The sequence below is a fragment of the Rhamphochromis sp. 'chilingali' genome, assembly GCF_963969265.1.
Source record: "Rhamphochromis sp. 'chilingali' genome assembly, chromosome: 16".
Classification (NCBI taxonomy): Eukaryota; Metazoa; Chordata; class Actinopteri; order Cichliformes; family Cichlidae; genus Rhamphochromis; species Rhamphochromis sp. 'chilingali'.
In genome coordinates this window covers 33773538-33800580 of record NC_137943.1, presented here as the reverse complement: position 1 = coordinate 33800580, position 27043 = coordinate 33773538, and the positions used below count along the sequence as shown (strand labels likewise).

Here is a 27043-nt window from a genome sequence, read left to right as displayed (position 1 = left end):
GCTGCCAGAAGAGCTTCGGAAACTCTTGTGTCGTCTTTGCATACCTCCACAATGGTACATTATTTAATCTTTAAAAACATTGGAGATTTCCCGCCTACCACCAGAGAGAGCCCAAGTACCACAAGTGGTACATGTACCACAGTTTGAGAATCACTCCTCTAGTTGTGCCATAGAATACCAGAACTGGCAGATCCACCACTGGCGCCCTGTGCTGTGAATGAGTGAGAGCAGATTCACCCTGAGCACATATGACAGATGTGAAACAGTCTGGAGAACTTTTTAATGAAATCCAAAGCAGATTCTATTCTGTTGTTTATCTTAGTCAGTGCCTAAAGCTCGTGGGCACAGAGGAGGATAGGATCATAGATCAACCAATAAACCAGCAACTCAGCCTTCACAGCTCTCTTTACCACAGTAGACAATCTGTCCACCAATATCCTGCTCCACTCCTCCCCTACGTATGAACCCTGAGATACTTGAACTCCTTAACTTGAGGCAGCAGCTCCTCTCCATCCTGAGATGGCAGTCCACCTTTTTCCATGATGGAAAACTGCTCCGGTGTGAGCTGGAGACTGATGCTTGCTGAATTCAGAAGGATGCAATCTCTACTAAATAAATCAGAGAAAGTAGGTAAGAAAATATGCCCTTAAAGTAGGTCATCAACTGGCAGAGTTTTCTAATGAGATCTGTTAGGTAAAAGATTTTACCCTATTCATGTGTAATGTCTGTCCTTTAAAATCTGAAAGGTTCCCTTCAGGGCTGATAAGTTCTTTATGAAGAGTGATTTGAATGATTACGTGGAGATGTGGTGATTTTCCTTCCTCACAGATCATCCGTGTGAATAATTTCGACTTGATTGGGAGACATGATGATGCCAAGTCCTTCTTCTCCACTGTAATTTGTAATTTTCTTTGGGCTTTGCTGCTTTCATGTTCATTTTTTGAGGGTCAAATTGTTACAGCTCAAGTTTAAAGGCTTGGTTTTCTCTTTGGTAAAGGCTGACTGACAAATGTGTCTGCACAAAGCTTTGGATTCAAACACAAAGAAGCAGACTTGCGTTCGAATTTAACCATTCAACATATTTTTTACTTGCACTCAGCTGTTTAAATATTTTGTTCATTGGCCGTTAAAATGTATTTTCACTGCTGTGCTGCCCTACTGACAATAGTGCAGCACAGAGTGACTCAACGAGAACAAACCCATCTGTAGATGTTAGAAAAAGCAGCAATTGTTGCTCTTGTAAACCAGCTTGAAAAGCTTTGTCCTTATAAACGATGGGCAGTTTGTAAAAATTCATCCAGAGTGGGTCAGATTGTTTAAGCAGAGACATTATTACTGTGTGTCTGACCAAGCCAGAGCGGTTTACAGGATTACATACATTTACATTAGTGCATGAGCAAGCTCCTCTTTAGAAACGCAATCAACTAAAAATTCTGAGATTGTAAAAACAGGCATGTAGAGCTCTGCTTTAGATTGGTGTCAGGGACTAATCAAACACAACTCCAAGATTACTGGTGATGACAGCAGAGGACACGGCCTTCAGACGACTCCCAATCAAGAGGGTCATGATTTGGGGTACAGCAGTGGCACCACACAGTTTTAAATGGAGCGATGGCCGTGGTGAGACAAAATGAAAGCTGCTGATGAAAGATCACACTCGCCAAGAAACTCACTAGAACGGTGTCCAACTGCAGCCTCGATGGCCGGTGTCCTGCAGGTTTTAGATTTCACTGTGGGTCAACACACCTGAATCAAGTGATTAGTTCATTAGCAGGCCTCTGGAGAACTTCAAGACATGTTGAGGAGGTCATTTAACCATTTAAATCAGCTGTGATGAATGAAGGACACATCTAAAACCTGCAGGACTCCGGCCCTCGAGGCCTGGAGTTGGACACTCCTGCACTAGAAGATCCAAAACGTCCATAAAATTGGGCTCCAGCATTCTTCATTCTGGGAATGACTGTCCAGATGGTAAATGGCCTGTATTTATATAGCGCTTTACTAGTCCCTAAGGACCCCAAAGCGCTTTGCATATCCAGTCATCCACCCATTCACACACTGGTGATGGCAGCTACATTGTAGCCACAGCTGCCCTGGGGCGCACTGACAGAGGCGAGGCTGCCGGACACTGGCGCCACCGGGCCCTCTGACCACCACCAGTAGGCAACGGGTGAAGCCCAAGGACACAACGACCGAGACTGTCCAAGCCGGGGCTCGAACCGGTAACCTTCCGATTACAAGACGAACTCCTAACTCTTGAGCCACGATCGCCCCAATAACTTAGAAACCTTAAACTGTCCACTAACCAGTCTTAACACGACGCTTCTGCATCTGCAAAGCCAGATTTAACCCTGTGTCAGGCCGTGGGTTCGTTCATATATGAGCATACGCGATGAGATTTATTTTCCCCTCCATTCTTAGCAGTTTGAAATTTTATTTCAGTATTTTCCAGGTAATCTGCAAAGGAAAGGAAAAATCTATCATTTCAGTGCATGACCTTTTTTAGCAGTAAATTGCAGCTGTAATAGCAACTAAATAGCAGCTGTGATTTAGCTCTAAATTGCAGCTAAATGGGTTTCCAAAGAAGTTTCTGCTTCTTGGTTAAGTCATTAAATATACATTTATTATATATGAGCTTTTGAGAAAATAGCTTTAACATTTAATGTTAGATAAGGAAAGAAATATAAGGTTCGTGCATTACAAACATAAACCATAAACAGCTGAGAATCACCTAATAAAGTCACATTATTTACAGGTCAGTGAGACAAATCTTTAACTAAAACAAAGCCAACTCGATCTATAGTGACTGGAAGGAAATCCATACTAACTTCATGTTTATTTAAGCTTTTAAACAGCTTAAATGCAACAAGCAAGAATATACCTGTATCCTGTAATCTACATCTAATTTGCAGCCTTAAAAAAACTTTTTAATGAAAGTTTTTAGTTAATAAGCTGGAAAATACAGAACCTGTGAGTCACCTCAGCTCACAAATACACGGCTGAATGAAAAGGCTCCGTAACAGCAGGTCACTGCAGTTTTTCACACCATTTCACAGGAGGAGCGAGTGCATCTGCTCGGGACTGATAAAACGAAGCCTGACATTCACAAACAACAACAAACAAATCAGCTGTACAAGGCGTGAATAATTCATCCAATAAATAACGTCTGCGTTAGAACAGAAATACCTCCGCCGCTCGAGTCACGCACACGGTTTCATTTCAACAAACCCATTAACTTCTCAGAGGCATTTTTGGCACTAAGCGTCAGCGCTGATCGCACAGTAGCTGGAATATAATTTATAGTTTTTAATTCTGTGTCACATTAATCATTTAAAGCTTATTGTTTCCTTCCTTTGTCTTTGACTGTCACATCTGTCCTGATCTGCAGTCATGCTAAACGTATTAGTTTCATGATAACAGACGCTGGATTAAACACATGATGCTGTGGATGATTCACGGGTGGCGACCTGCTGCTTTCGGCCTCCACCCTGAGCTGTCAGTTTGATACTTTAACCTTTTCTGTCGACGTCTAATTAGCCTTCTCCTGCCTCTGTAGTGTGTGTGTGTGTGTGTGTGTGTGTGTGTGTGTGTGTGTGTGTGTGTGTGTGTGTGTGTGTGTGTGTGTGTGTGTGTGTGTGTGTTGAACCTCGATGCCTCCTGGTCTGAAACTGAACCGATGTCAGCGATGTGATGATGAGGGGGAGGATGAAGACCTGATCTCTGTCCACTTCTGGACACAAAACCGGTTTAAGGTTTGGATGATCAGAAAATCAGATTCAGTGGATCTTTTACTATTTCATATTTTTCGTGTGTTAAATTATTTTTATTAATGCTAAAGTGTGAATCGATTGTAGCGCAGCTTAAAGAAATGGCGCCTTCCTTGACTCTCAGTTGCCTTGGAAAGCTTGAGGACTGATTTCTAAATGAAAGACTCCACAAAGATGGGTTTTCCACAGAAATCCAAACCAATGGGATGTTTAAAGCTGCTCCCATGTGTTTTACCTCAAAACCTCTTGTCAACAGCGAGCAGCATCCACACATAACTTCTCATGAGGGCAAAAAAACCCAGCTGATAACATCCTGATGATGTTAGCAACAAAGTTATGGTTAGCTATGTTGGATAGCTAGCTTTTTCTTTCTGTGTTACGGGTGTGTTTGGCTACTGTTAGCTAACATTAGCCAGAGGATAGGATGAAGCACGTGGACTGATTTCTACATGAGGATGGATCCAAAAGATGTGAGATTTAGCTGTGACGTAATTCAACCGTGGCTAACCTCGCTAACATCTATGAAATCCTCTATGAAAGGAGACATGACACATAGAGTATCCTGAACTTTATAATATCTGAATGACAAAATTCTAAAAAAAAAAAAAGCGAGACGCCCACTATGTCATAATTATGAGCTGTAACCATCTAAACTAGACTTATTTACAGTCACAACAGTGAAACGGCTGTAGATGCTCCTGTAGAAAACACAAGTCTCGAAGATATCAACGTTTTATTTGTGATGTCAGGGAAAAGAACTACTCTACCCACAATTCTAAGTTGAAACACTGACTTGTCTGATTAATGGAGGTGGCTGTTACCATGGCAATGTTTAAACCCAGTGGCAAGCATGAAATTTGAGAAACAATTAGAGCGGTAATTGAACTCGGGAACAAAACACGGTTTACACATCGGAGCATGTGTACTTTACTTCAGTATACACACACACATTCTCGTTTTGATATCTTAGTGAGGACATGTAATTTACATGATGTTTTCCCTAGCCGCTTACCCTAAATATCAAAAGTAAATCCCTAACCCTCAGCCTAAACCTAACAATAACCTAATTGTAACCTTGACACTAAAACCACATTTTGAGTCTCAAGAATGCCTTCAAACTCGTGAGGACAGACACTTTGGGCTGTGACTGTTGGTCCCCACAACTATAGTAACATTCCAACTTTTGGTCCCCACAAAGATATATAAACAGGTACAGACACACACCAGACTAAAACTATACTAAACACTATGATACTGAATCACTTTGCATAAGAATACTGGAAGTCATTTGCGTTAGAATCTTGCATTTGCAGTGCATTATGGGATGTGTAGTTCCTTCACTGTTAAGAGTGGTTCTGTACACAGCCTGGTACCTGCGCCGTGTATGAATTTGTCTTTACATAAACTATGTGCATGCATGCAGACACAAAGTCTCATACACAGAGAGAGCACCACTTCTACACCCGTTCAATGATGAAACACGAAAGTCCAGATGTGACACTGTGTGGATATGAGGAGGCTTTAGCTGTTGGTGCAGTCGCTGTGTTTCTGGCTGTGGGTGGAGACGGCTTGGAGCAGCAGCGTCCTGCTGTCAGCAGAGTTGAACAGAAACAAAGGAGCCTCTCTGCTGCAGATCCCCGTCAATCGATCGGCAGCCTCCGAGCCCCAGCTGAGCTCTCCGTGTTCAATACATCCACACACAGCAGGCCAATCTGTCAGCCAGCAGGCCCACACACACACACACACACACACACACACACACACACACACACACACACACACACACACACACACACGCACACACACTGCAGCGTCTGTCTTCACCAGTCATTTTAATCATGCTTTTGCTGTCGAAATCTTGCAATAAGTGAGAAATAATAAGAGCGCGACCTCTCCATCCTTACTCATAATGCAGCTCTGTGTGTCTCGAGGTGGACATAATAATGTGAACATGCTACAGGCTGTCAGAGAGGCATCACCTTTTTTTAATGAGTGGCCAGCTGTTATCTGGCTGCCACACATTAATAATAAAACAGCAGCGTCTGGCTGTGTTAATAAACCACAGAGGATAATACTTTAAATAACACTGTAATTGTTTGTTTTTTAAACAAACAGGAATTTTAATTATACTTTTTTATTTAAAGCTTCTATAAATGTGTCTGTAACGAGCGATACGAACACTGGAATGCCCTGTTTAGAGAAATCGTGTTTCCAGCGTCGCAGCCAGACTACCGACTACTGAGTGAGTTCAAGAGAGATTTTAGGACGGACTGGTTCTTATATCATGCTCTGTACAGCATACCTTACGTCTGCATGCTTTCTATCTAACATCACTCTCAGATGGTTCAGTATCTTGCCTAAAGATACTTTGGCAGACTAGAGCAGCCTGGGATTGAACCACCAACTTTCCTGCGCTGCCTCCTGAGCCACAATCTTTTAATCCCAGCCTCTCTTAAACACACTGCAGCTCGCAGTCTTCAATCGCAGGCTCAGAATTTGTTCATCTCTTCAGAGACTGAAGAACACGGAGGACGAAACCTTTCAGTCTGTGAATATTTCTATTCTTTTGGTTTTGATTTTATAGTTTTTACAGTTTTTTTGTACTTTGTTGTGCATGTCTGTGAAAAACACTTCATAAATAAACTAGACTTGCTTACTAAAACTCAGATATTGCCACGGTCCTCCTTCATAATAATGCCAAGATGGTGGACGTGTCAGCTGACCAGCTCCCGTTAAGTGAAACCAACATTTCACAGTAACGGTTGCAGATGTGCGACATGTGCGGACAGATGCTCGCTTCCTTGAAAGTGAACAGTGGAGCTGTTTTGTGTAACGTTTCACAGACAGACAAAGCAGATGTCTTTGCATCGTTGAACTGAACGATGATGATCTGGACTGATTCACTCACAACCTCTCATCTGCTTAGATTTAAGGGTTAAGGATAAATTTAGTCTTGTATCATCAGCGAACAGTCATTTAAAGGAAAGCAGTATGACAATATGAGCGCTGTACCGTATATGTCTCCACTGCAGTGTTTGCTGTGGTTTTAAAGTCTGTTGAGACAATAAAAGTGTTGGTGAGTGCTCGAGACACTGCTGTGTTTATGCTCCTGTTACAGTCGTGTTCTTGTTCAAAGCTGTGTTTGATTGAGACTGACTAGTTAGCGTTTTGCACCAAACTGAATGCAGTTATTTAGCATGTGGTTGGACCCACCCACCATCCATCAGGTGTGGCTCTGCGGGGCAGCATTCTAAGCAGCCGCGACCACTAAAGCACAGCTTGGCCTTTCACATCATTCAGGAACCATCAGAGTAGAAAATTGCTCAGAGGCTTTGTATGCATACGGAGATCTTCCCGCATCCTAAAAAGGCGACTTCATTCACCTTTCAGCCAAACCTAAAAGTCTGTGATACGTCGAAGTCACTTTTTCAGCATCTTTTTAAACAAGTAATAAAACGTCGAGCTACATTTGGACCAAATCAAATTAACAAAATCAGTGATTCCCAAAGTGTGGCCCGCAGCCCCGCAGCGGGCCATGAAGGTACTGCAAATGGGCTGCATGAAGTCATTACAATAAACACTGACAACAATAGAAAAATCTAGTAATTCTCATAAGATTTTAAAATTAGAAGTAGAAAGGAACATATGATCTTTCAAACTTGGATACAAGGTAATCAGTGAGGATGAATCTGATGCAGGTGCAGAATTAGATTAAACGGATTATCATCTGATGTCATCCTACATGAAAACCCTTCAAAATAAAATCCTCTGGGGTCAGTTTCAAAAGCAACTTCTAGTGCTGAAGGACTTTTTTCACTTACAATTTAAAGCTTCCTTGAAATCTTTACATGATTCTTCCTTTTCTGATTTTTTTATTTTAAATCCTGATTTTGGATCATAGTAAATTTAAATCTCCTGCTTGTGTATTAATCAGAGTAGACTGAAGGTTTAAAGACGAGTGTTGGTGATTTTGTCCAACACTGTGATTTTGGAGTAAAGGCTCTCTTGCTTATACGTGTACTCGTGTTTTATTTCCAGTGTTTTTGAGGGTGCTGCTTGTTTGCAGTGGAGCTGCAGCTCTGATCTCACCTTTCTTTGGATTTTAAGGTTGAATAGATGTTTTAATGGCTCCGGGCGCAGCTTTGAGGATGCTCATTACATTTCCTGCGGATTAATCTCCGTCCCCTTGATGGCTCTGAGCTTTTCCTCTATTACATGACAAAATTACACTTGATGAATCATGAAAACTGCTCCCTTGATGAAAGGCGGGTTGGGATAATCCCCGCGGCTCTTTGATATTTGATGCTGTGGGTTGTTACCGCCTCATCTGCTCTGAACTCGCTCCCTGCTGGAAAATAGACACCGTCATGCGAGATGGTATTAAACGCATCCCCCTGTAATGGTAATAATAATAATATCATAAGATGATAACGCGTTGTCTCTGTTTCCATTTGGCCAATAAGCTTCGGGAGCCTCTTCACACGTTCAGCTGTGTCTGATAGAAAAGCGCGTGAGCCGTGTCGCGTGTTGATGGTGGAAAACGGCGCCTGCGGCGTTAAGGGCACGGCGGCGCTCACCGGAACAGAAGCTGATGTGAGCTGGAGGTTGTTTTTGAAATGAAATCAGGTTTCTGTTCTGGAAAGATGTGCACAAATAATAATAAGAAAAGCTAAGTATGAGGGGAAAGTGATGAATAAAGAGTTTCACAGCCAGCAGAGCAAAACAGACGGCGCGCTGAAATTAAAACGAGTTTTTTGGAGAAACAACAAGCAGAGTGTCACAGGTGAATAACGGCACACTTTTCACAGTACAAGCTCTCATCTCTGCTCCTCAGTAACAGTGTACAACAACAACACCATGGCTCCTCCTTTACAACCCGTCTTTACTTTTAAGTGAAGCTGAATTTATTCAGACGTTATAACTGTGTTTAAACAGTCACAGGTTCTGGGTTCATGTGTTGGAAGAGCAAACAGGTCAAGGTCTGGTTCACCAGTACTCAGTGTGGCACAGAGGGCCTATTCTGCTTCACCTGCAGCATGAAACAAGCTGTTTTAGCTCTCTTTAAGGCACCAGATAAACAGAAGGTGGTGGGACTTCCTGTGCCTGACATGACCATATTAGGGAAATCTCCCCTCTTTGACCTCATACAGAGTTAAGAGTAGAAACAAACCCTGCATGTATCGTAGTTCAGGCCTTGAACTTTTGGATCAGAGTGAATCACTGTGACCTGAGCTTTTGTTTTACTGAAAACTTTCACCACCAGGTGTTGGATCAAGGATACACCTAAAACCTGCAGGACTCCGGCCCTCGAGGCCTGGAGTTGGACACTGCTGGCCTAAGGTTTGGTCCCACATAAAAACACTGGTCAGCAACCATCTGGTAATCACTAGTTGCAAGGGAAAATTGTGTCTTCCCCCACTAGTTGATGATTGGTTTCTATTGAGAGTGCGATTGCTTTTTTGCTGGCAGATTCCTGCAGTTGCTCATTTCCTTTCTGAGCTGCAGCGACGCTCGAGAAATGTGACCAGAAATGGGGAGTGCTCACCTTCAAAGTAAAAGCCGCATTTCTTGAAATGTGCTTTCAGTGGTAACACACACTTCCGTCAAAGGAGAAGTTGCAATCACAACAAAGTTTTTGGTGCAACAGTTGGCTTCCCATTAGCGACTGCCAGCAACCCGTAGGTTCCACCCAGTGGTTTCCAGATAGTCACCTACTGGTTGGGAAACAACATTTTCCCGTAGCGACTGTTTATTGAAAGGGGGTCCTGTCTCAAAATGACCCCTAAGGAATCTAATGTGTGTGTTCCTTTAAAAAAATGCTCCATATAGCTACATGATACCAGTGTGTGATTTTTGTAGAAAATTGAGCTAATGCCTCCGTGAATAATACTGGTACATTTTGGTATATCTCACTGCTCACTGCACCGTCTTTTGGTCCAAAGCGATTTACAAAAAGTGAAAAGACACTGATTAATAATCATTATTGTTTAAAGGCACACTCATACTTAAAGTTTTTCTTCTTTGTGTCTTTCAGACGACGAGGGCTCGGGCTCAGACGTCGGGAAGAAGTTCACCAAGTGCAGCACATGCAAATACGGAGCAGAGTGTGACGAAGACTCGGAGGACGTCTGGTGAGTGTTCGACTCGTAACATTCATACGAAGCTCACCCCCGAGGTTTGTGTAAATACAAACTGACACCAACAACACCAAAGCTTCACTTTTTGTCTCCTGTTCTGTTTGTGTGCGGCAGCCAATCATATAGAGTTAGCTTACAGCTTGTTTCAGACAGGATAAACTGAGGCCCGGTATGAGATAAAGAAGGATTATTTGGGGCTGTCAATCATGCAAAGCTGCTCTAGGAATAAAATATATGACACTGGAAAAATCCACTTAAATAAACTGAAGTGAGGCTTTTACAGACTTACACAGAGAGAGATTTACAAATAAGATCCGTCTCCAAGGCCGTTTGACTTTTGTAGTTGAGGTAAATGAAGGTCCTGATTTCTATGTGAGCAATATATTTGCTTCTCTCTGTGAGCGTTCCTCCATATTTTTACCTATAAGTTGTTTTTTAAGGGAGATATTCTGATCTGATTAAGGACAACAGGCTTTTTATACTGTATCGATTGCAATCCCCTTCCAGGCATATTGGGCTACATAAATGAACTCGACTTGACTTATTAAGCGTAGCGAAACAAGACTATAAATCGACTGAAATAAGAGTCAAAAAGTTCTTTTTTTAGGTCCCACCATTGAACTCTGGGAGTAAATTTGAAACCATTAATCACGAGTGAAGGAGTTCTTGAAAGGGATTGAAATTAGTTCTTTGTATCTGCAGCCGGTCTGTGGAGGACTAATGAGCAGCGTCTTCGTTCCTCTAAATGCACTTCAGTTAATGATTGTGTGGCAGAGACGCGTTCAGACTGAAGACACAACATTTATTCTCCTGACTCGACTCCTCTCCTCCCTTCAGGTGCATATGTAACATCGACTGCAGCGGTCACAATGAAAACCCGGTGTGCGCCACTGATGGAAACTCCTACAACAACCCCTGCCTGGTCAGAGAGGCCTCGTGCATGAAGCAGGAGCAGATCGATGTCAAACACCTGGGCAGATGCCCCGGTAAGAAGAAAGTGTACTTTATTGGTCCTGCATTTAACCCATTCACTCAGTGAAGCAGTGGGCAGCCATTGGGCGCCCGGGGAGCAGTGTGTAGGGACGGTACCTTGCTCAGGGGTACCTCAGGGTAGCTGTTCAGGGGAATCGAACCCCCGACCTTCCGATCATGGGGCCACCACTCTACCTACTGAGCTATCCCTCCCCATAAGACCTAACGAGATTACACGATTGCATTACACGAGCTCTGTGGGCAGTTTAAAGCTGCTCAGGTTGACGCGTTGAAGCTAATCTCATCTTAAATCACAGAATGAGGCTGTAACTGTAACTCGTTTATAAATGACTGCATGCTGAAGCAGAGGTGGTGATACAGTAACACGATGCAGTTTTATCAGGCTTGTTGCAGCTTAGAGTTCAGCCCCTCTAAGGCCTGTTTAAGACTGCAGAGAACCCCGTCGTCCAACCCAGACTGTCTGCAGTCCTGTGAAGAACTACACCCGCGATGCAGTGCTTTGTAGATCCTCCTTCAGCAGCAGTAACTTCTGCATGATGTTATCAGTCTTTCACGCTCTTCTTTACGGCGTCACTTCACTTCACTGGTTTTTGCAGCATTTGTTTATGCACAGCTCTCCTGAGGTGTCACATTACAATCAGGCTGAGGTCAGGACTTTGGTGCATTTTCTTTTTCAGCCATTTTCTTGGAGATTTGCAGCTCAGCTTGGGATCATTGGACCGTTGCATGACTTACTTTTAGCCAGCGTTTAGCTGTCAGCCACACGGCCTCCTGACTCTACAATACTTTGGTGTACAGAGGGGTTCACTGCTCAAATCATCACCCCTCCCCAACCATGCTGGCAGTCTCAATAGGTATGTCCCAATTCCTTGGCCGCATCTTTCGGAGACCGCATTTGTCAGCCAATTACGTCACAGCCAGGCGACGAAGGCTGCTCCAAACGTGGCAGACAAATGCCTCCTTCATTTCCTCAGATTTAAAGGATGGGTCGGGTGTATCCTTCATGGCCCAAACTATCCCAGAATTCATAGGACAGCCAGTTCCAGTTTCCAACAATGGCGGCAGCTAATTAGTTTAAATATTACTCTTATTAATCTTTCTGGGTCACAAAATAAACTTTTAGAATGTAGCTGTGTAAACTCCAAATATCTGCTCAGTTTATCAGGACATCACGTATTTGCAAAAGTGCTCCGACGTTTTCGTGTGTTACCCACCAGCTCGAGAGCTAGCCGGGGATTCAAGCCTCACTAGAGCCGGCGAGAACAGCGGACTCCTGGCACATCATTTTTAGACCCCTGCAGTCTTTCTCTACTCAGGTTAAGCATGATATATAAGTCACTTAGATAACTTAAAAATGTTCTTGTTTGGCTGTGTTAGTGTTTTATTTCCTCCGTCCAAAGAACATCGCTCCAGATGTTTTTGTTCCATGTTTTTTAGACGCACCTTCCTCCTGGAAACGCTTCCAAACAACTGATTCTTGTTCAATCTTCTAATTGTCTTGTCATGAACTTTGCCTTTAACATGCTGAGACCTGTAGAGGGTAAAATGAAGCTCTTTGGATTTTGTGCGCGTTCTTTGAGAACAGCATGGCGTGATCTTGAACTCCTGAGAAGATTGTGTTTTGTTAACACACACCTGAATCTCCAGACCAGCAAATCTGTCACTTTTATAGAGGCGCTCAAACCTGCTCGTGATCAGTTAATCAGGTGCATTGATTAGGAGCACCTGGCTGCTACTTACCTTCTGGCACATGTGGAGCTGACAGAGAAAGACGAAATAAAAGCTGCTCTCAGTTTCTGTCACGCTACGTTAGCTCTCCCACCAGCAAACAGAGCACTGAACTGAACCGAGCGGCTTGTTACTGATATACGATCCACTTATTTGAGCCGTGATTACACCAGTGTCCATACTGAGAATTGGGCCTCAGTTTATTGTTCAGTGTTTCGATGCTACACTGACAATAAAGATTCTGGTATTAGAGCGATATTCTCAGTGTGCTAGCTGAAGATTTTGTTTAAAAAATGTGGGTGGGTGACGTCACTTTGGCTGTGTTCCTGTTTTGCATGCAAATTTGAATCCAGTGAGGTGTTTGAACTTTTAAATGGCGCATCATACTTTGGTCATTCCACTGGTGCAGGTGCACGGTGAGTTAGAAGCTGCAGCAGAGCTGTTTTGTTCTGACTAAAAGCAAAATGGTTGCTGACTCCTAAGATGAGGAAGAAATATTGAGTTTCTTGGGTTTTTTCAGTTGCATAAACAATCCTGAATAATTGGTGTGATTATCTGCATGAGGAGAGAGTTATTTAAGTGTGTGTGTGTTTCCATGATAAGACTGCGTCAATGCCTCGTGTTTTCAGCTGTTTCTGACAGTGGTGGTGCCCTGTGACACAGAGCGATGAGATACCAAGCTGTGATTTTGGTTTTGTTTGCACGTGAAAATGTAAAACATCTCCGAGCGTCTGTTTTTTAAGCTTTTGATTTACCTCCATCATGATGGCGTACGCCTCCACCCACAGTCTGTTCAGCTCTCTGAGCTCTCTGTCATCACGCTGTTTCCTGACGTGCATGAGCGACTGGATTCAAAGCTCCACGTGCAGCTTTGTGGCGGCCGGCAGGAAGCGCTGTGTGAATAAGTGACGCCAACACCTTTTTCAGCCAGTGAGGAGAGCGGATCTCTGGAGACGATCGTGACAGAAAATGGAGGGTTTTGATAAACAGACGTCCCTCCTGTGTGACAGAAATGAGGCATTCAGTGTCACACAAAGCAGTAATTATGGTTCAGTTTCCTTTTTTTTCCTAATAACCTGACCTGCAGCAAACACAGCGCTGGTTTGTGCTCCACGTGTCCACAGAGCTGATCAATGTTCAGAAAACAAACACCGACTGACCTTTTAAAGACACTCAAGTTGAATGTGAAGGCGTTTCGACGATACCCAGAGGCTTGTTTAAGCATCGAATAAGAAACAGGAGGAAGTTGAATCCATTTTTCATAATAAACCTGAGGAGGCTTAAATAGTCAGAGAAACAGATTTGCAGTTTACCGAGTCTGAAGTCACAAATTCACAGGAAACGAATCGTTCACTTTGCAAAGCTGGATTAACCTCATCAGGCACCATCACCGACTTTACAGACTGATTGATTCCTCATGTTTCGGTTTCTTTGAAGAGACATTTTAATGCTGTGTTGGTTTTTCCTGTTACTCAGAACCATTTGATGAACATAAAGTTAGCTTGTTGACGCCAATTTTCATTTCTGAGTCTGAATTCTCTCAGCTGAGTTCTGAGATCAACTGATCTGCTTACAATAATTAAGTCTGACAGTATAAATGTGCATTAAATGCAGCTGTCAGAAGGATAACTATCACAGGTTACTGTGAAGAAAAGCTAAAACCTGATAAAGTGATCTTATTCATGGTGCACACATGAGACAATCACATCATTTAAAGCATGTTTAAATAACTTCTAGTCAACAGCTGGCCTCTCGTCCTCGTGACTCCGTGGACCAAACATTTGTGGCTTTGGTACAAAAGACGTTGTGAGATGAAGTCTCGATGAGGAGCTGAAGCCTGTAGTAAACCCTCGCTGCTCGTCCCCCGTGGCTCAGCGAAGCTTCTGCTGATGCTTCCATGATGATCTGTAAACAGTCTGAGCCGCTCCGACGACCTTTGACCTCGACTGCAGCAAGTCGAGAGCAGCTCTCGGCTTCGCCGCTCTGTGTTCAGACAGAAATCCGCCCACTGACGCCTCCGCGGCTGTTTGATCCGATCCAGATTGGAAAATCTCACCGAATCTCAGAAAACGGTCGCCATCAGCTGTGTGGATTATGAAATAAGCTCGTTCTTCAACAATAACCCGCCCTGAAAGGAAAAACACTCTAAATGGATGAAACGAAGAAGTTTAGTACTCATTTCACTTCTTTGTATTTGACTCTTCTTTATTTTCCTCACTGAACTTTTCTTTTCTTCCCAGATTCGTTTTTTCGTCCTTCCATTAATCACACTTTCATGTTCTTCTTTTGTCTTCGGCCCTTTCTCTCCTTCTTTCCTGATGTCTTTGATCTTTCTCTCAGAAATGTAAGCTTTCCTCTTTTTATTTCTCTTCCTCAGTTTTAACTCCTTTCTTTTTCCATCTTTTTTTACTTTCTTTACTTTTTCCTTCTACGTTCTTATATGAGTCCACTTCTGTTTCTGTTTAGTCCTTATTGCTTCATTTGACTGAAACCTTGTTCTTCGTTCCTTTGTTTTTCCAGCTCACTTTCAAAAACTTGTTTAAGTTGAAGACCGTCACTGCTGCTGTTTAAATCTTCCAGCTTGAGCGTTATTCCTCTGGCTGCAGACGTGGGTCATTACTTCACATTGACTTGCTGATGTAGTAAAATGCAGGACTGATGGCGTTCAGGGCTCGCTGAGTACTGCTGACTGCACGACTGTGACCGTTTCATAAATCAGCCTCGTTATTGAAACCGTGTCAGACAAATTAATGCATCTAATCACCGGTGTTTTCAATTAAGAAACAAATCAAGTGAGCAGGAGCCGCAGTTTTAATCCGCAAGAAATTAATCCACACCTTGTTAACATCCTGAAATAATCTGACACGCAGGGCCTGCTTGGCACCAACAGCAGGTTTAAATAACATCAGTCAGAAATACAGAGTTAGTTTGTTGTACTGCAACTTTAAGTACAGTGAACAGACGCAGAGACTTCAAGTTCAGATCAGTTTCACCTACAGAGTAATATGAGCCATAACTTATGAATTTAAATCCAGTGCAGTATTTTCATTTTATCAATCGCTAAAAGAACAACTCTCAAATTTCAAAAGGCCATAGTTTGTTATAGCCTAGCTTAACCAACAGAATTCATTCTGCCTTGAAGTACTCGGGTAAAACTATCAGGTAAAGCTATAAGACAATCAAAACAACAGAAATGCAGGGAGACTTCAAAGCTACCAGAAAACTCGGAAAACTATGAGAAAGAGTTCCCAGCTGCCTGCAGCTTCTTCCAGCAAAATCAAACAGGAAGTCTGCAACAACACCACCAAAATAATAGACTTTATATGAATCGCATAACCCGTAGGGATGTTCATGCCAGATATTTTAAAAGTCGTTTAAATGAGAGGGAAATAAATCACATTAGAAAGAAGAGGTACATGGTGCTGCAACCAAAACCCTCCTTACAACTGCCTCGGTCACTAGCAGGTTGCTGTGGTCGCCTGTAGTTTGCATGGAAGCCACCAACTCGTCTGCAAACACAAACTACTGAGAGGTAGTGAAACCTGAAAATGTAGGACGTTGCCTTCCAAACAAAAATTCTGCCTTAATTAAACAACAACTTGCAAACTTGTACTTGATTCAGACTTTTCAACTACTTAGTGAGTAGTTTGTGTTTGCAGATACGTTGGCATCTTCCATACAAACTGAAGGCAACTGCGGCAGCCTACCAGAGACCCAAAAAAATCCCAATTTTCCAGTGCAACACCTCTTTGTGACCAATTTCATAAGCAAGCGTCAGCCATACAGGAAGTGGTCGGGGATACTCACTTTTCTTCCAAACAGTGGTTCCATGTGGCCTCTAGCTAATCTGTAGGCCTGCCTTAATTATCATCAACTCCTGATTTGAATTCATTTTGAAAACAGTGAAAACTCAACCGTTTCTTCTTTGTTCTTTTCATACTGCTGTTTTAATCTTTTATTATTAATTTTTCATTTGTATTTAGCTGATGCCTAGCATCATCATACTGCTCTTTTAGAGGACTGTGCACAAGCATGTCTGGGTAAGCTGCATACCCATAGTCCAGACAGACAGTATAAAAGATGGATGTGACTTGTGGGTCTGAAAAGTGAAACCTGAATTATTTCTGGTAGCTACCAGTGAAACTACCTCCGGTTGCCAAAAGGCTTCACGTCCTGTAGAAGAACCTCTGTAAATACTTTCCTGTTGATGAGTTTTGGGTCTCAGTCTCTACTTTCAGGTCAATAAAACCCTGAGTTCTTTTGATAAATTATGGTAATTGTACTTGTCAAAAAAGCTTATTATCCAGATATGCTCGCTGGGTAATGACTCACTCATTACATCTGGTTTCAGACACCAGGGTGGGAAAAATTTAATCTCAAGGGAGTCACAGCAGGGCTTTACAAACTGGTGGGTGCTGACATGGTATGTCAAACATGCTATGATGAATTCTGCCCCTGTGACATCACCGTTTGGTTAGTAAAGTTTCGATGATGCTTCAGTCAAAGTGTTTCCACGAATCTCTGCAGATAAAGAGCGCAAATGCAGCATGACTCATTGTAACAGAAGATTAACATGAACAGCAGTTCTCTTAAGAACTGGAATGATCAGCATTATAGGAAATATGAGTCATCAAAATGACCCATCCGCTGACCCCAAACTCCTCCCTAACATTACCATATATGGACATTGTTATTGTAATCTTGCTTATTAGTAACCCTAACCTTAAGAGTTCATAGAACAAACTGAGGGACCATCCTGTTATATTCAGTCAGATTAGTGACTGACAGCATAAACTCACCAAGAACATGTGCGCTGACGTCACCTTCGTCTGTCAGATTTCTGTGCATTTAAAGAAGAGGAGTCGCCCCCTACTGAGCATAAGGAGGTTCATGTCCACATGCACAGTCATGGATTCATGGTTTTCCTTTCTTCTTGAATAAAATGGAGGAAAACTTGAATAAAATGACATTACTTTAAGTACATTAAAGGGGAACACTGTGGTGCATCATAATAGTAATACTGTTGGTGAAAGTGAGACTACTTTGAACCTTTTTAAGCTGCTGGTCATTTTGTGACTGCAAAACTCTGACTTGGACTTCAAGCTTAAAGTTGATTAGCTTCTAAATGACATTTGTAACTAAAGGTTTTCTTCTTTAAAGTGTTGTAGGTTTCTTGTCTCAGAAGCTTTAAAAGAGAGTAAATTACAGCCAAAAAACATGAAAAAGGAGTCCAAAGGTTCATCAGCATCCTCCAGCTTTGGGCTGCCTGTTAGTTCTTTTTCTGAGTGATTTCTCGCAGTTTTATAAATTTAATCCCATGTTTGATTCTCAAATATGCAGAGCATCTTTTTATGGCAGAGATGAAAACACCGTTGCGATGAGTCACAGCTCCTCTGAACCATCACTGAAGGTTTCTTCCTCTCAGAGGAGCCGAGGGTGAGGTGCAAGTGTTAGATGCAAACCTCATTTGCAGTCACAGTTTGCTGCGTGATGTTTTTCAGAGTCTGTGCCAACACCCAGAGCTCCTCCAGCCTCGGCACAGCTCTGAGCCTCAGGTCTGATTTATGTTGATGGACTCACCTTGAATCACAATGTAAGATAAGATAAGATAAGAGATAAGATAGAACTTTATTAATCCCTCGGGTGGGTTCCTCTGGGAAATTCGACTTCCAAAAAAAGCACAGCAACGACCGAAGTTACAGTTACAGAATTGTTATATATATATATATATACACACACACACACACACACACACACACACACACACACATATATATAAATACAGAGACAAATATAAATAAAATATACAAAGGGGATAAATAGAATAAATAGGAATAAAAAATAAAAATACAAGTGAATTGCACATTTCAAGTATTGAGTCTATTGCACTGTTGACTATTTACAAAAAGTATTGCACAAGGTATTGTACAGTGAGGTGAAGAGGCACTACAGCTTAGTTGTTCCCCCCTCCTTTGTCCTCCTGTTTCCCCTCCCTCTCCCCTCCAGAGAGGAGTTAAACAATGTGTCGTCCTGCTGGAGATGCACTCTCTGCAGGTGCCAGCAGGAGACCCTAACCTGGGAAGAGTTATGGATTTCTTGTCAGTGGTTATTGCTTTTAGGTGGCCAGTGATCTGATTGGCTCAGTGAGGTGGCAGGTGAGGGTGAGTGGGTGGTGAGGGTGGTATTGCACCCTGAGGTGAAGAGCACCTGCCACCTTCTCTGATCTGTTATTTCCTCAGGGAAGCAGGCCAGTGACTCAGTGCACCACAGCCAAGAAACCAAATTCAAAGGATTTGAACACATTGATCCTGTTATTCCACAGCGGCGGAGCCAAATATTGGTCGAATGTGGACCTGTGGTTCACGTAAGCTTGTTAACTGATTACAAAAGCTGTAATTCTCTACAGCTCCAGCTTTTTATTAACACCAGTCATGATTTGTTAGAATCGAGTTTTTCATAGTGAGAGATGCAAACCACACATTAACATGATAATAACTAACCTGACGATGTGGATGGATCCTTTCAGCCATTCGATGATATTTACACTCAATTACACAAGAAAGCTCACAGAGTCGAGACCAGGAGATTCTACAAGCTAGCTACAAGCTACAAGCTTGCAGCATGAAATCACCCTGACATAATAATCTGTGACTCATTTGGACCCAGAAATAACTAAAGACTCTGAACAAGTGAAGAAGACAAAAGCTGTTGTTCTTGACTTTACCAGGCAGTCAGATAAGACCTAATGGCTCATGTGATACCGCTCTGCACACCTACACACATTATTTAGCCCATTAGCTTCCTAAAGCCACTTTGCAACCCACCACCAACCCAGGTGGTCCTTTTCCAGCTTAGTCAGTGTATTTGTTCTCATTACCTTCAACTGTAAATTAGTCCACCAGAAACATATTTTGTATATTGATGTTTTTATAAATCCCAAATCTTTCAGTTAATTTCTGGAAAACTTTCCATTTACATAATGAAATATTAGTTGATATCTAGATATAAATATGTGGATATTTAAAGAAGACCAAACCCACAGTTGTACCACTTATTGATTTATGTGGATAGTAATGAATTTGGGGACGTCACATGCCCCTTTATGTGGGAATAATGGTAACTTGACTATTTATTCGTCAGCCTCAAACTACAACTTGTGTTTGTATTCACAATATACAGTGAAGTGTAAAAGAGTTTAAAAGTGCTTAATTAGCTTTACTAACAAATGACTAATTTGTTCCCACACACCTGAATCAAATGAATGACTTGTTAACAGGCCTTTGCCAAACTTGATGGCTGCTGAAGAGGTAATCAGACCATTTGATTCAGCTGTGTTGGAGTAGGGATGCATCTGCAGGACAGCAGCTCTCGAGGACTGGAGTTGGACACCCCTGGTCTAGGGTGTCCATATATTAATGCTTATACCACATAAAATTATTATAACAGTTTGTCATTCATATTTTTCTTGCATCAGCAGACTGTTTTATGATTTTTATTTTTTGGTTGCAAATACAGAAAAAGCGGAGCAAGAGCAAAGATGGGAAACAATGAGGCTTTGGGGAGATGCTGATGGAGGGAGGGAGGGGGAGGGTAAGATGGAGACAAAGAGATTTCTGTCAATATTTCCTCAGGAATGATGGAGCATTAAAAATGGATGAGTGTGTGTGTGCGTGTACACATGTCTATGTGGAGACCAAGTGCATTTTGGTGCATTATGAGGACAACTTTGTAGAATGTGGGTTTTTTACATCCTCACTTTGGGTGTGATTTCAAATATCAACAGACAAAATAAGGACCTGACCTTAAAAGTCAGGCTGATGTCTTAGTGAACTGTATTGACCTTATAAAACAGAAAATTCAAAGTGTCTCCCATCTTAACTGGCTAAATCACCATGGTTACGGTGTAAATGTTTTTATACTTGATTCTAATCTGCTGCTGAGTTTATTCACACTGCTGAACCGTGCATCGAGAACACCTGATTTCATTTTGATCTGCTGACAAACTAAAGCATCGTCTGTATTAAACCGTGGAACAGTAACTGTTCATGGTTAAATGTATCCAGTTCTCATGCTACTGGCACAGTGTTGCATTTCACTGTTATACTTTTTGTGTCCACTCTATGTTCCTGAGTGGAGGAGGTGACACTCATAGGGATCATTTTGTGTGGAAGAGTCATATATCCCAGGAAACACTGCCACATGTGAGCACGCACAGAGCCTGAAGCACAAAGCCCAACTTAGAAGAGATCACTGATAATCGCTGTTATCACTTACACAGAGATTTTAAGTTTCATCAGTCGGTAAAGGCAAACGAAAGCTGTGCTGTTATAATTTATTCCCTGTGAAATAAAATCTTTCTTGGATTTTTTTTTTTTCATTTATATGTGTACACTGTTCCACTTGTGGAGAATCATATCAAACATGGCCAAAGTATCAAATAATGAATTGACAGTATGAAAAAATAAGCCCTGTGAGAACAGCCCTGGGTTAACTTGTTCTCTGACCTCAGTAAAGACTTTGAAATGAGTTACATAGTTCATAATTAAGCTAATGAGTAGACGGTGTTCTTGGTTTCTCACTAAACTATACCTCTGATCCTGACATCTGGATTCAAAAGGTTATGATTAAACATTGTCCTGGGAGTCCACCACAGCCTCGCTTCCACCAGTATCTACTCGACTCTACTCAGTTTGGTTTGTTTGTACCTCCTGTGCGCATGGGGTTGTTGTAGCAATGCGGCCAAAAGTCTCGTAACATCATTTGTATGCGACACATTTCCTTCGTTGCCAGGTTTCAAAAATGGCATTTTAATTTTTGTTAAGGAGTCAGTCTCATGACTCGTCGAGTGACGCCATTGGCTGGCCACTGGTGACACCACATTTTTGGATCCATTTTTAACGCGGGCTGAGCAAACGGGTTCTACCACCTTGTAGGAAAAGTCTACAAACCGAGTCAAGCCGAGCTAAGTAGGTACCAGTGGATAAGGGCTATATGTATACCAGGGTCCCCACAATGATAGACGTACAAACCGGAGTGTATGCCCTGTTTAACATTCGCAGCAGATCCTCCTGCAGACGGCACGAAGACATGAAGCCTGTCAACAGGAAAATAACCACAACAACACAAGAACCCAAACCCTGCTGCTTCTTTGTTTATTGGCACCCACCACTGTTGGCCACACAAAGCACACACAGACCATCAGACTGACCCACCTCGACTCTAACAGAGCGAAACTCAGATGGCGAGTAAACATCCCCCGACATCTTTCACTTCCTTTAGTCTGTCCTGAAGAGTAAACACACAGACACACACACAGAGTCAATAAACAGATCACAAAAGACACGATGCAAGACAGCGAAGAGGAAGTCAAGCGGTCAGGCAGTGTCTGTTTCACCCGAGGAAATAGAAATGATCTCAAGCCGTCGCCTGGATGGAAACGCTGAAATCTTTGTTTTCCATCACGTTGGGAAAAAATAAACTGTTGGAGCTTATTTAGAGAGGATTTCTGAATGTAACCGACTCCATCCTTCTGTTTCTTCTGCAGCTGACAAAGAAAAACAGGGCAAGAAAGACGACGGCAGCCCTTTCAAAGGAAACGTCCTGGGTAAGGAAGCTCAACACGCCTCATGTTCCTTTTTTGCCAGGTTGCTGCACTCTGCAAGTTAACGGAAAATGTAGATTATTTCCACCTGATTTTTTCCCTATTATTTTGCCCCTGTGAGTCATACGAACACTGCCCTCTCCAGCTGTGTTGTAGAAGTTCAGACACAAAATAGCACAACACCCTCAAAGCTCCATGCAGCTTTCCAAACACTTGATTTTGTATTTATAGTCAATAAAAATGAAAAAGAAAAATAATGTACTGTAAACTGCTCTGACTGTGTGTGACTTCCAGCGTGGATCACAAAGCAAAAAATGATTTAGAGGAGAGGATAGTGTAGCAAGTTATCAGCTAACACTGCAAGATACGTCTGTAAACTGCACCTGATAATTAGCACTGATTCACATAAAAATGTAGCGTTTAATTTGACTCCTTCCAACACCACAAACATGCATGAGAGGTCCAGTTCAGCTAGCAGAGCGCTAACAGCTACAGCCAGCTGTTAGAAAAGCCTTAAAAGATGAACTCTTTATGGACATTTTAACATGAGGCTCCATCCCCACATCCCCCGAGAGTCTGTGGGGATGGAGCCTCCAGTGGCCAAGAATGACCCCATTAGGAAGATGTTGTGCAGTGTGTCAGCACAGCTTTTACCTGTACGTCAGTGTCTTTGTTCCCTATGTTCAAACCTGAGCATCATTAGCATCATGCATATATGAGAACACAGAGACAAGTCAAACTGAATCTTGAAAAGATACTTTCAGGAATCAGATTACTGTTGGCAGCGACAGAGTTTCCTGTCAGTGCAGATTTGCAGCTCAGGTGCATTCATACCACAGGTGTGTTGACCTAACGATGGCATTAAATGAAGAATTACAGGACGCCGTCCATCCAGACACGAGCTTCTACTTGTTATTCAGTCTGTGTCACTATGTGATGGATATGCACAGAGCTGAGCCGCTAGCATGGCTAGCAGTCTGCGCATTAACAACCTCTGGGACTCTGTTTGTATTTGCTCATATTATATAACCACACTGTAAATCCACTTTTCCTGCCTCTAATGCGGTAAAACTTCCTGCGGCCTTTCGGCAGCCTGTTAACCTGCGTCTGAACCTGCTGAGGAGCAACAGCAGCAGGATAAAACCTAATGAAAATCTCCTTAATACACAATAAGGTCCTCAGAGGGGGGCAAGAAAAAAAGTGCAGGAAATCAAAAGGCACAGCTCTGAAAGAAAGAAAGTACACAGTTTTTTAAGCCTGATCCCGGTGCGACTGTGTGATTTCTCATAAGTCAACATGCAGATTAGAGGAGCAGAATGAGGGCATTTCAGCGCCTTAACCATCAGCTGCACGACGCAAGTGTTGAGTCTGGAGATCAAAGAGGAGATGAAACAAAATCGAAAGCGTTTTATTATCTGCAGAGCTCGCCGTGCATTTACATCACCGACTGAAACGTCTCAGGGGGAGCGATTCCTCCGCAGCTCCTTCGCTCCGAGTTTTAACTTGGACAAAAGAAGCGCGGGATTAAACTGCAGCATTGTCTACATCGCAAACAGGGAACGACACAGCAACACATTTCTGCCTCCGATAAAGAGCTGAGAAAGGCTGAGCTTCTCCTTCTGTGCCACGTTCAGGTGACCTTCACCACATCGGCGCCTGTCCTTCAAATAAGTAAATCATTCAGTGACGAATGAATCAAACCGCGGCGTGTCCCTACTTGCCCTTCACTACAAGCTTTCATCACTCACGGCTCCCAAAGACGGTGAAAGGTTAAAAAGGCTCAACTCAAAAAGGGAGTGAAGACCTTTTAAAACAAGGTTTTACCACAGGCGGCTTAAAAGATCGATTTTTCTGACTCTGAGAGGGAATAAAATTTATAAGATGGGCTTGATGTTTTTTCCAAAATGAGCCAAAGCAGAGAAGTTCATTATCTCATCGGGAAAGTGTTCACTAGGATCAGAGCAGAGGATCCTTTTCCAACAGGAACAGAAGGGTTTGCTGCCACACAGAGCGCCCCCTGCTTGCCACTAAAAAGAATGCACATTTGTTCTACTTTATGTGATTTTACTTCAGTCTGGATGTAAAACGCGGATTTAAGTCACGCGTCCTTTCTCATAGCCAGCAGGGGGCGCTGCTCTCACTGTCAGTCAGGTTGTCCTATAATCTCGTTCAAACATTTCATCCAGCAGCACTCAGACAGTCTTAAGCTCGCGAATCTCTGAGATGTCATCGCGGCCATCGTAAACATGGCGAACAGCAGAATTTAAAATTGGTGACACGCACACACAGGCGGCTTCTTGTTAACAGCTTCCTTCATGTTAATGTGGATTTGGTATATAACGTTTCAGTCACTTTAATGAGCAGCACAGTTTGCTTTGTCAGCTTTTCCTCTAAGACTGCAGTGAATCATAGCACGGAGAGACAGATCTGTGTGACTTATTAGGATTTATGCCCTCGCACAGCGCTGCAGCGCACAGCAGATGACTCCGTTTGTGGCACAGCACTTCATTTATTATTATTATTAGGAGCATAAAATGTAGATCTGCTTTTACCAAATTTAGCTTTAACATTAAAAAACAACAGTATATTGTTATTATATTAATAATGTTCGTTAATTGAATGTAAGATGAGCGACGTCACAGTCAAACTCAATGAAACGTGTCTGTGTGTTCAAATTACCAAATATATCTTTACAAAATTATGATATAAGATCAAATAAAGTAAGATGTGCTTTATTTATCCCAAAGATGGGAAATCACTGTTACAGCCCAGTCTCAGGTCTTTAAATCATCATGTAGTGAATCTATTGTCTCCTCTTTATTTCACACAAATGGACTTATTTCCTATTGAAACACTTTATCACAAATTTGTCCTCGCTGGCATGAAATATGTTTTATGTCAGACGCACAAATCTGGGGTTGAGACCGTGGGGAGGCTCAAACGAAGCTTTAAAATAAACGTGACTTTTTCAAACCCCAAACAATTACCGTTTAACACTTGAGCCAAACCAGGTGACAGGCTGCTGGTTATGAGCCTCTTTATGTTGTGTTTAAATGATGTGTGAAAATCTGATCGTGGGTCTCTACCACCATCCCTCCGAGCTCCTACTACAAACTGCTTTTACCTTTTAAAATGGAAAATCATTCACACTTGTAGACCTGTAAGATTAAACGCCGTGTTCAAGGTCGCTGTCCAGAAACACACATCAACAGATTACAGGTTGTGACTGTTTCACAAACTGCTGTGAGATCAGATTAGGCCAAATATGAAAAACAGCCTAGTTCAATCAAATAAACATCACAAAACAAACTATGGAAGAAGATTTGTTCCGTTAAATATAGAAAAAAGGGAAGAAACTAACGAAAATGAAAAGCTTACAAAGGAAAATCTAACAAATCATCATCAGCATTGTGGTAAAGATTTGTGTTTGATACAGAAACTATAAATCAATATGTAATAAAATGTAAATCAATAATAAAAATCCCTTTATTGTTCTCACCTTGTGTCTCTGATTTCTCGTTTCGTCCTTTCAGACACCAGGATTGTGGATCACGGAGAAGGTTTCTACCCGGGAATGTCCATCCCGTGTGCCGACAGCTTCTCCGGCTTCTGCGTTCACGGGAAATGTGAGATCAACAAGTACAACATGGCCACCTGCAGGTTTGTAACGGCCTCCGCTGTAAATGTTTCAAATAAATACATAAAAATGAAGCGTTTGTTTTTACTAGAGTCCAAGTTAATGGATCTCATCAGAAGTGTGGTGGTAAAAGTGTGAAATGTCAAAGTTTAAATCATGAAACAAACACAAAACTATTACACCATCCTAAAGTATGTAACATGTGACATCACACAGTCTTGTTGTGTGTCCGACTCAGATGTGACGCAGGATACAAAGGTCCTCAGTGTGACGAGCCTCAGGACTTCAACATCCTCTACGTGGTCCCCAGTGGACAGAAGCTGCACTACGTCCTGATCGCCGCCATCATCGGAGCCGTGCAGATCGCCATCATTGTTGCCGTAGTGATGTGCATCACAAGGTACTCAAGTGCAAAGAAAAAAATAGTGTTTAAAGTTTTAGTTGTCAAATATTTATGTCTTTACGTCTCATTAAAATACTTACAAAGTGTTAACTGATTTTAGTCTTTAGCATTTCTGCTTGATACAAAGCTTTTGTGTCCTTACAGTATTTATCAAAAGAGCGACATTTCTTTCACAGGAGCCTCAACACTGTAATAGCAGTAGTATTGTGTTAATTATTTTATACTTTACTAGAAAAATAGATGCAGCGAGTTGACTGAAACATGAAGTCACAGTAAATAAGGCAAAAACAGAGTTTGTACAATGTTGAGCTGGTTGGTTTTCCTGCAGTGGCAGTGTGGATCATTGGGATCATTACATGCTAACGAAAAGCCTGGTGGTAACTTTCTGCATTAATACACCATCAGTTGTGACGATCTCCAACACGACTGCATGAAGTACAGCTCCAAACACAACAGAGCCTCCGCCATGTTTTACAGATGGCTCCCCTCACCGAACCTGAACTGAACATTCGTCCCGTCATGAGACCTGTGGTCACTGATTTTCAGTCCAGGTCTTGAATAATAATAATAATAATAATTCCTTTTCACTGGTCACTTTTTATTCCTCCACTTAAGAACACACCACGCCAAGATATGTGTTCAGCAAATAGCTCTCTGGGAATCACATTGTTGGTGTAAAAATACTCTTTTATATCTGTCAAAATGTGTTGCCAGTGACATTTTTGTGGACTGAACTAAATAAACTGGAACACATTATGAGGTTTTGTGACACGCTGC

General features: G+C 42.2%; 1 protein-coding gene across 1 annotated transcript in view; it reads left to right on the top strand.

The window, feature by feature from the left end:
- The window catches only part of tmeff1a (transmembrane protein with EGF-like and two follistatin-like domains 1a), a 114310-nt gene that overhangs the window by 86076 nt on the left and 1191 nt on the right, over nucleotides 1–27043 (top strand). The window contains exons 5-9 of the mRNA XM_080907050.1: nucleotides 9802–9898; nucleotides 10742–10890; nucleotides 22170–22229; nucleotides 25760–25886; nucleotides 26102–26263. Coding sequence (XP_080763176.1) covers nucleotides 9802–9898; nucleotides 10742–10890; nucleotides 22170–22229; nucleotides 25760–25886; nucleotides 26102–26263 — 595 coding nt within the window. The remainder of the gene's footprint in view (nucleotides 1–9801; nucleotides 9899–10741; nucleotides 10891–22169; nucleotides 22230–25759; nucleotides 25887–26101; nucleotides 26264–27043) is intronic.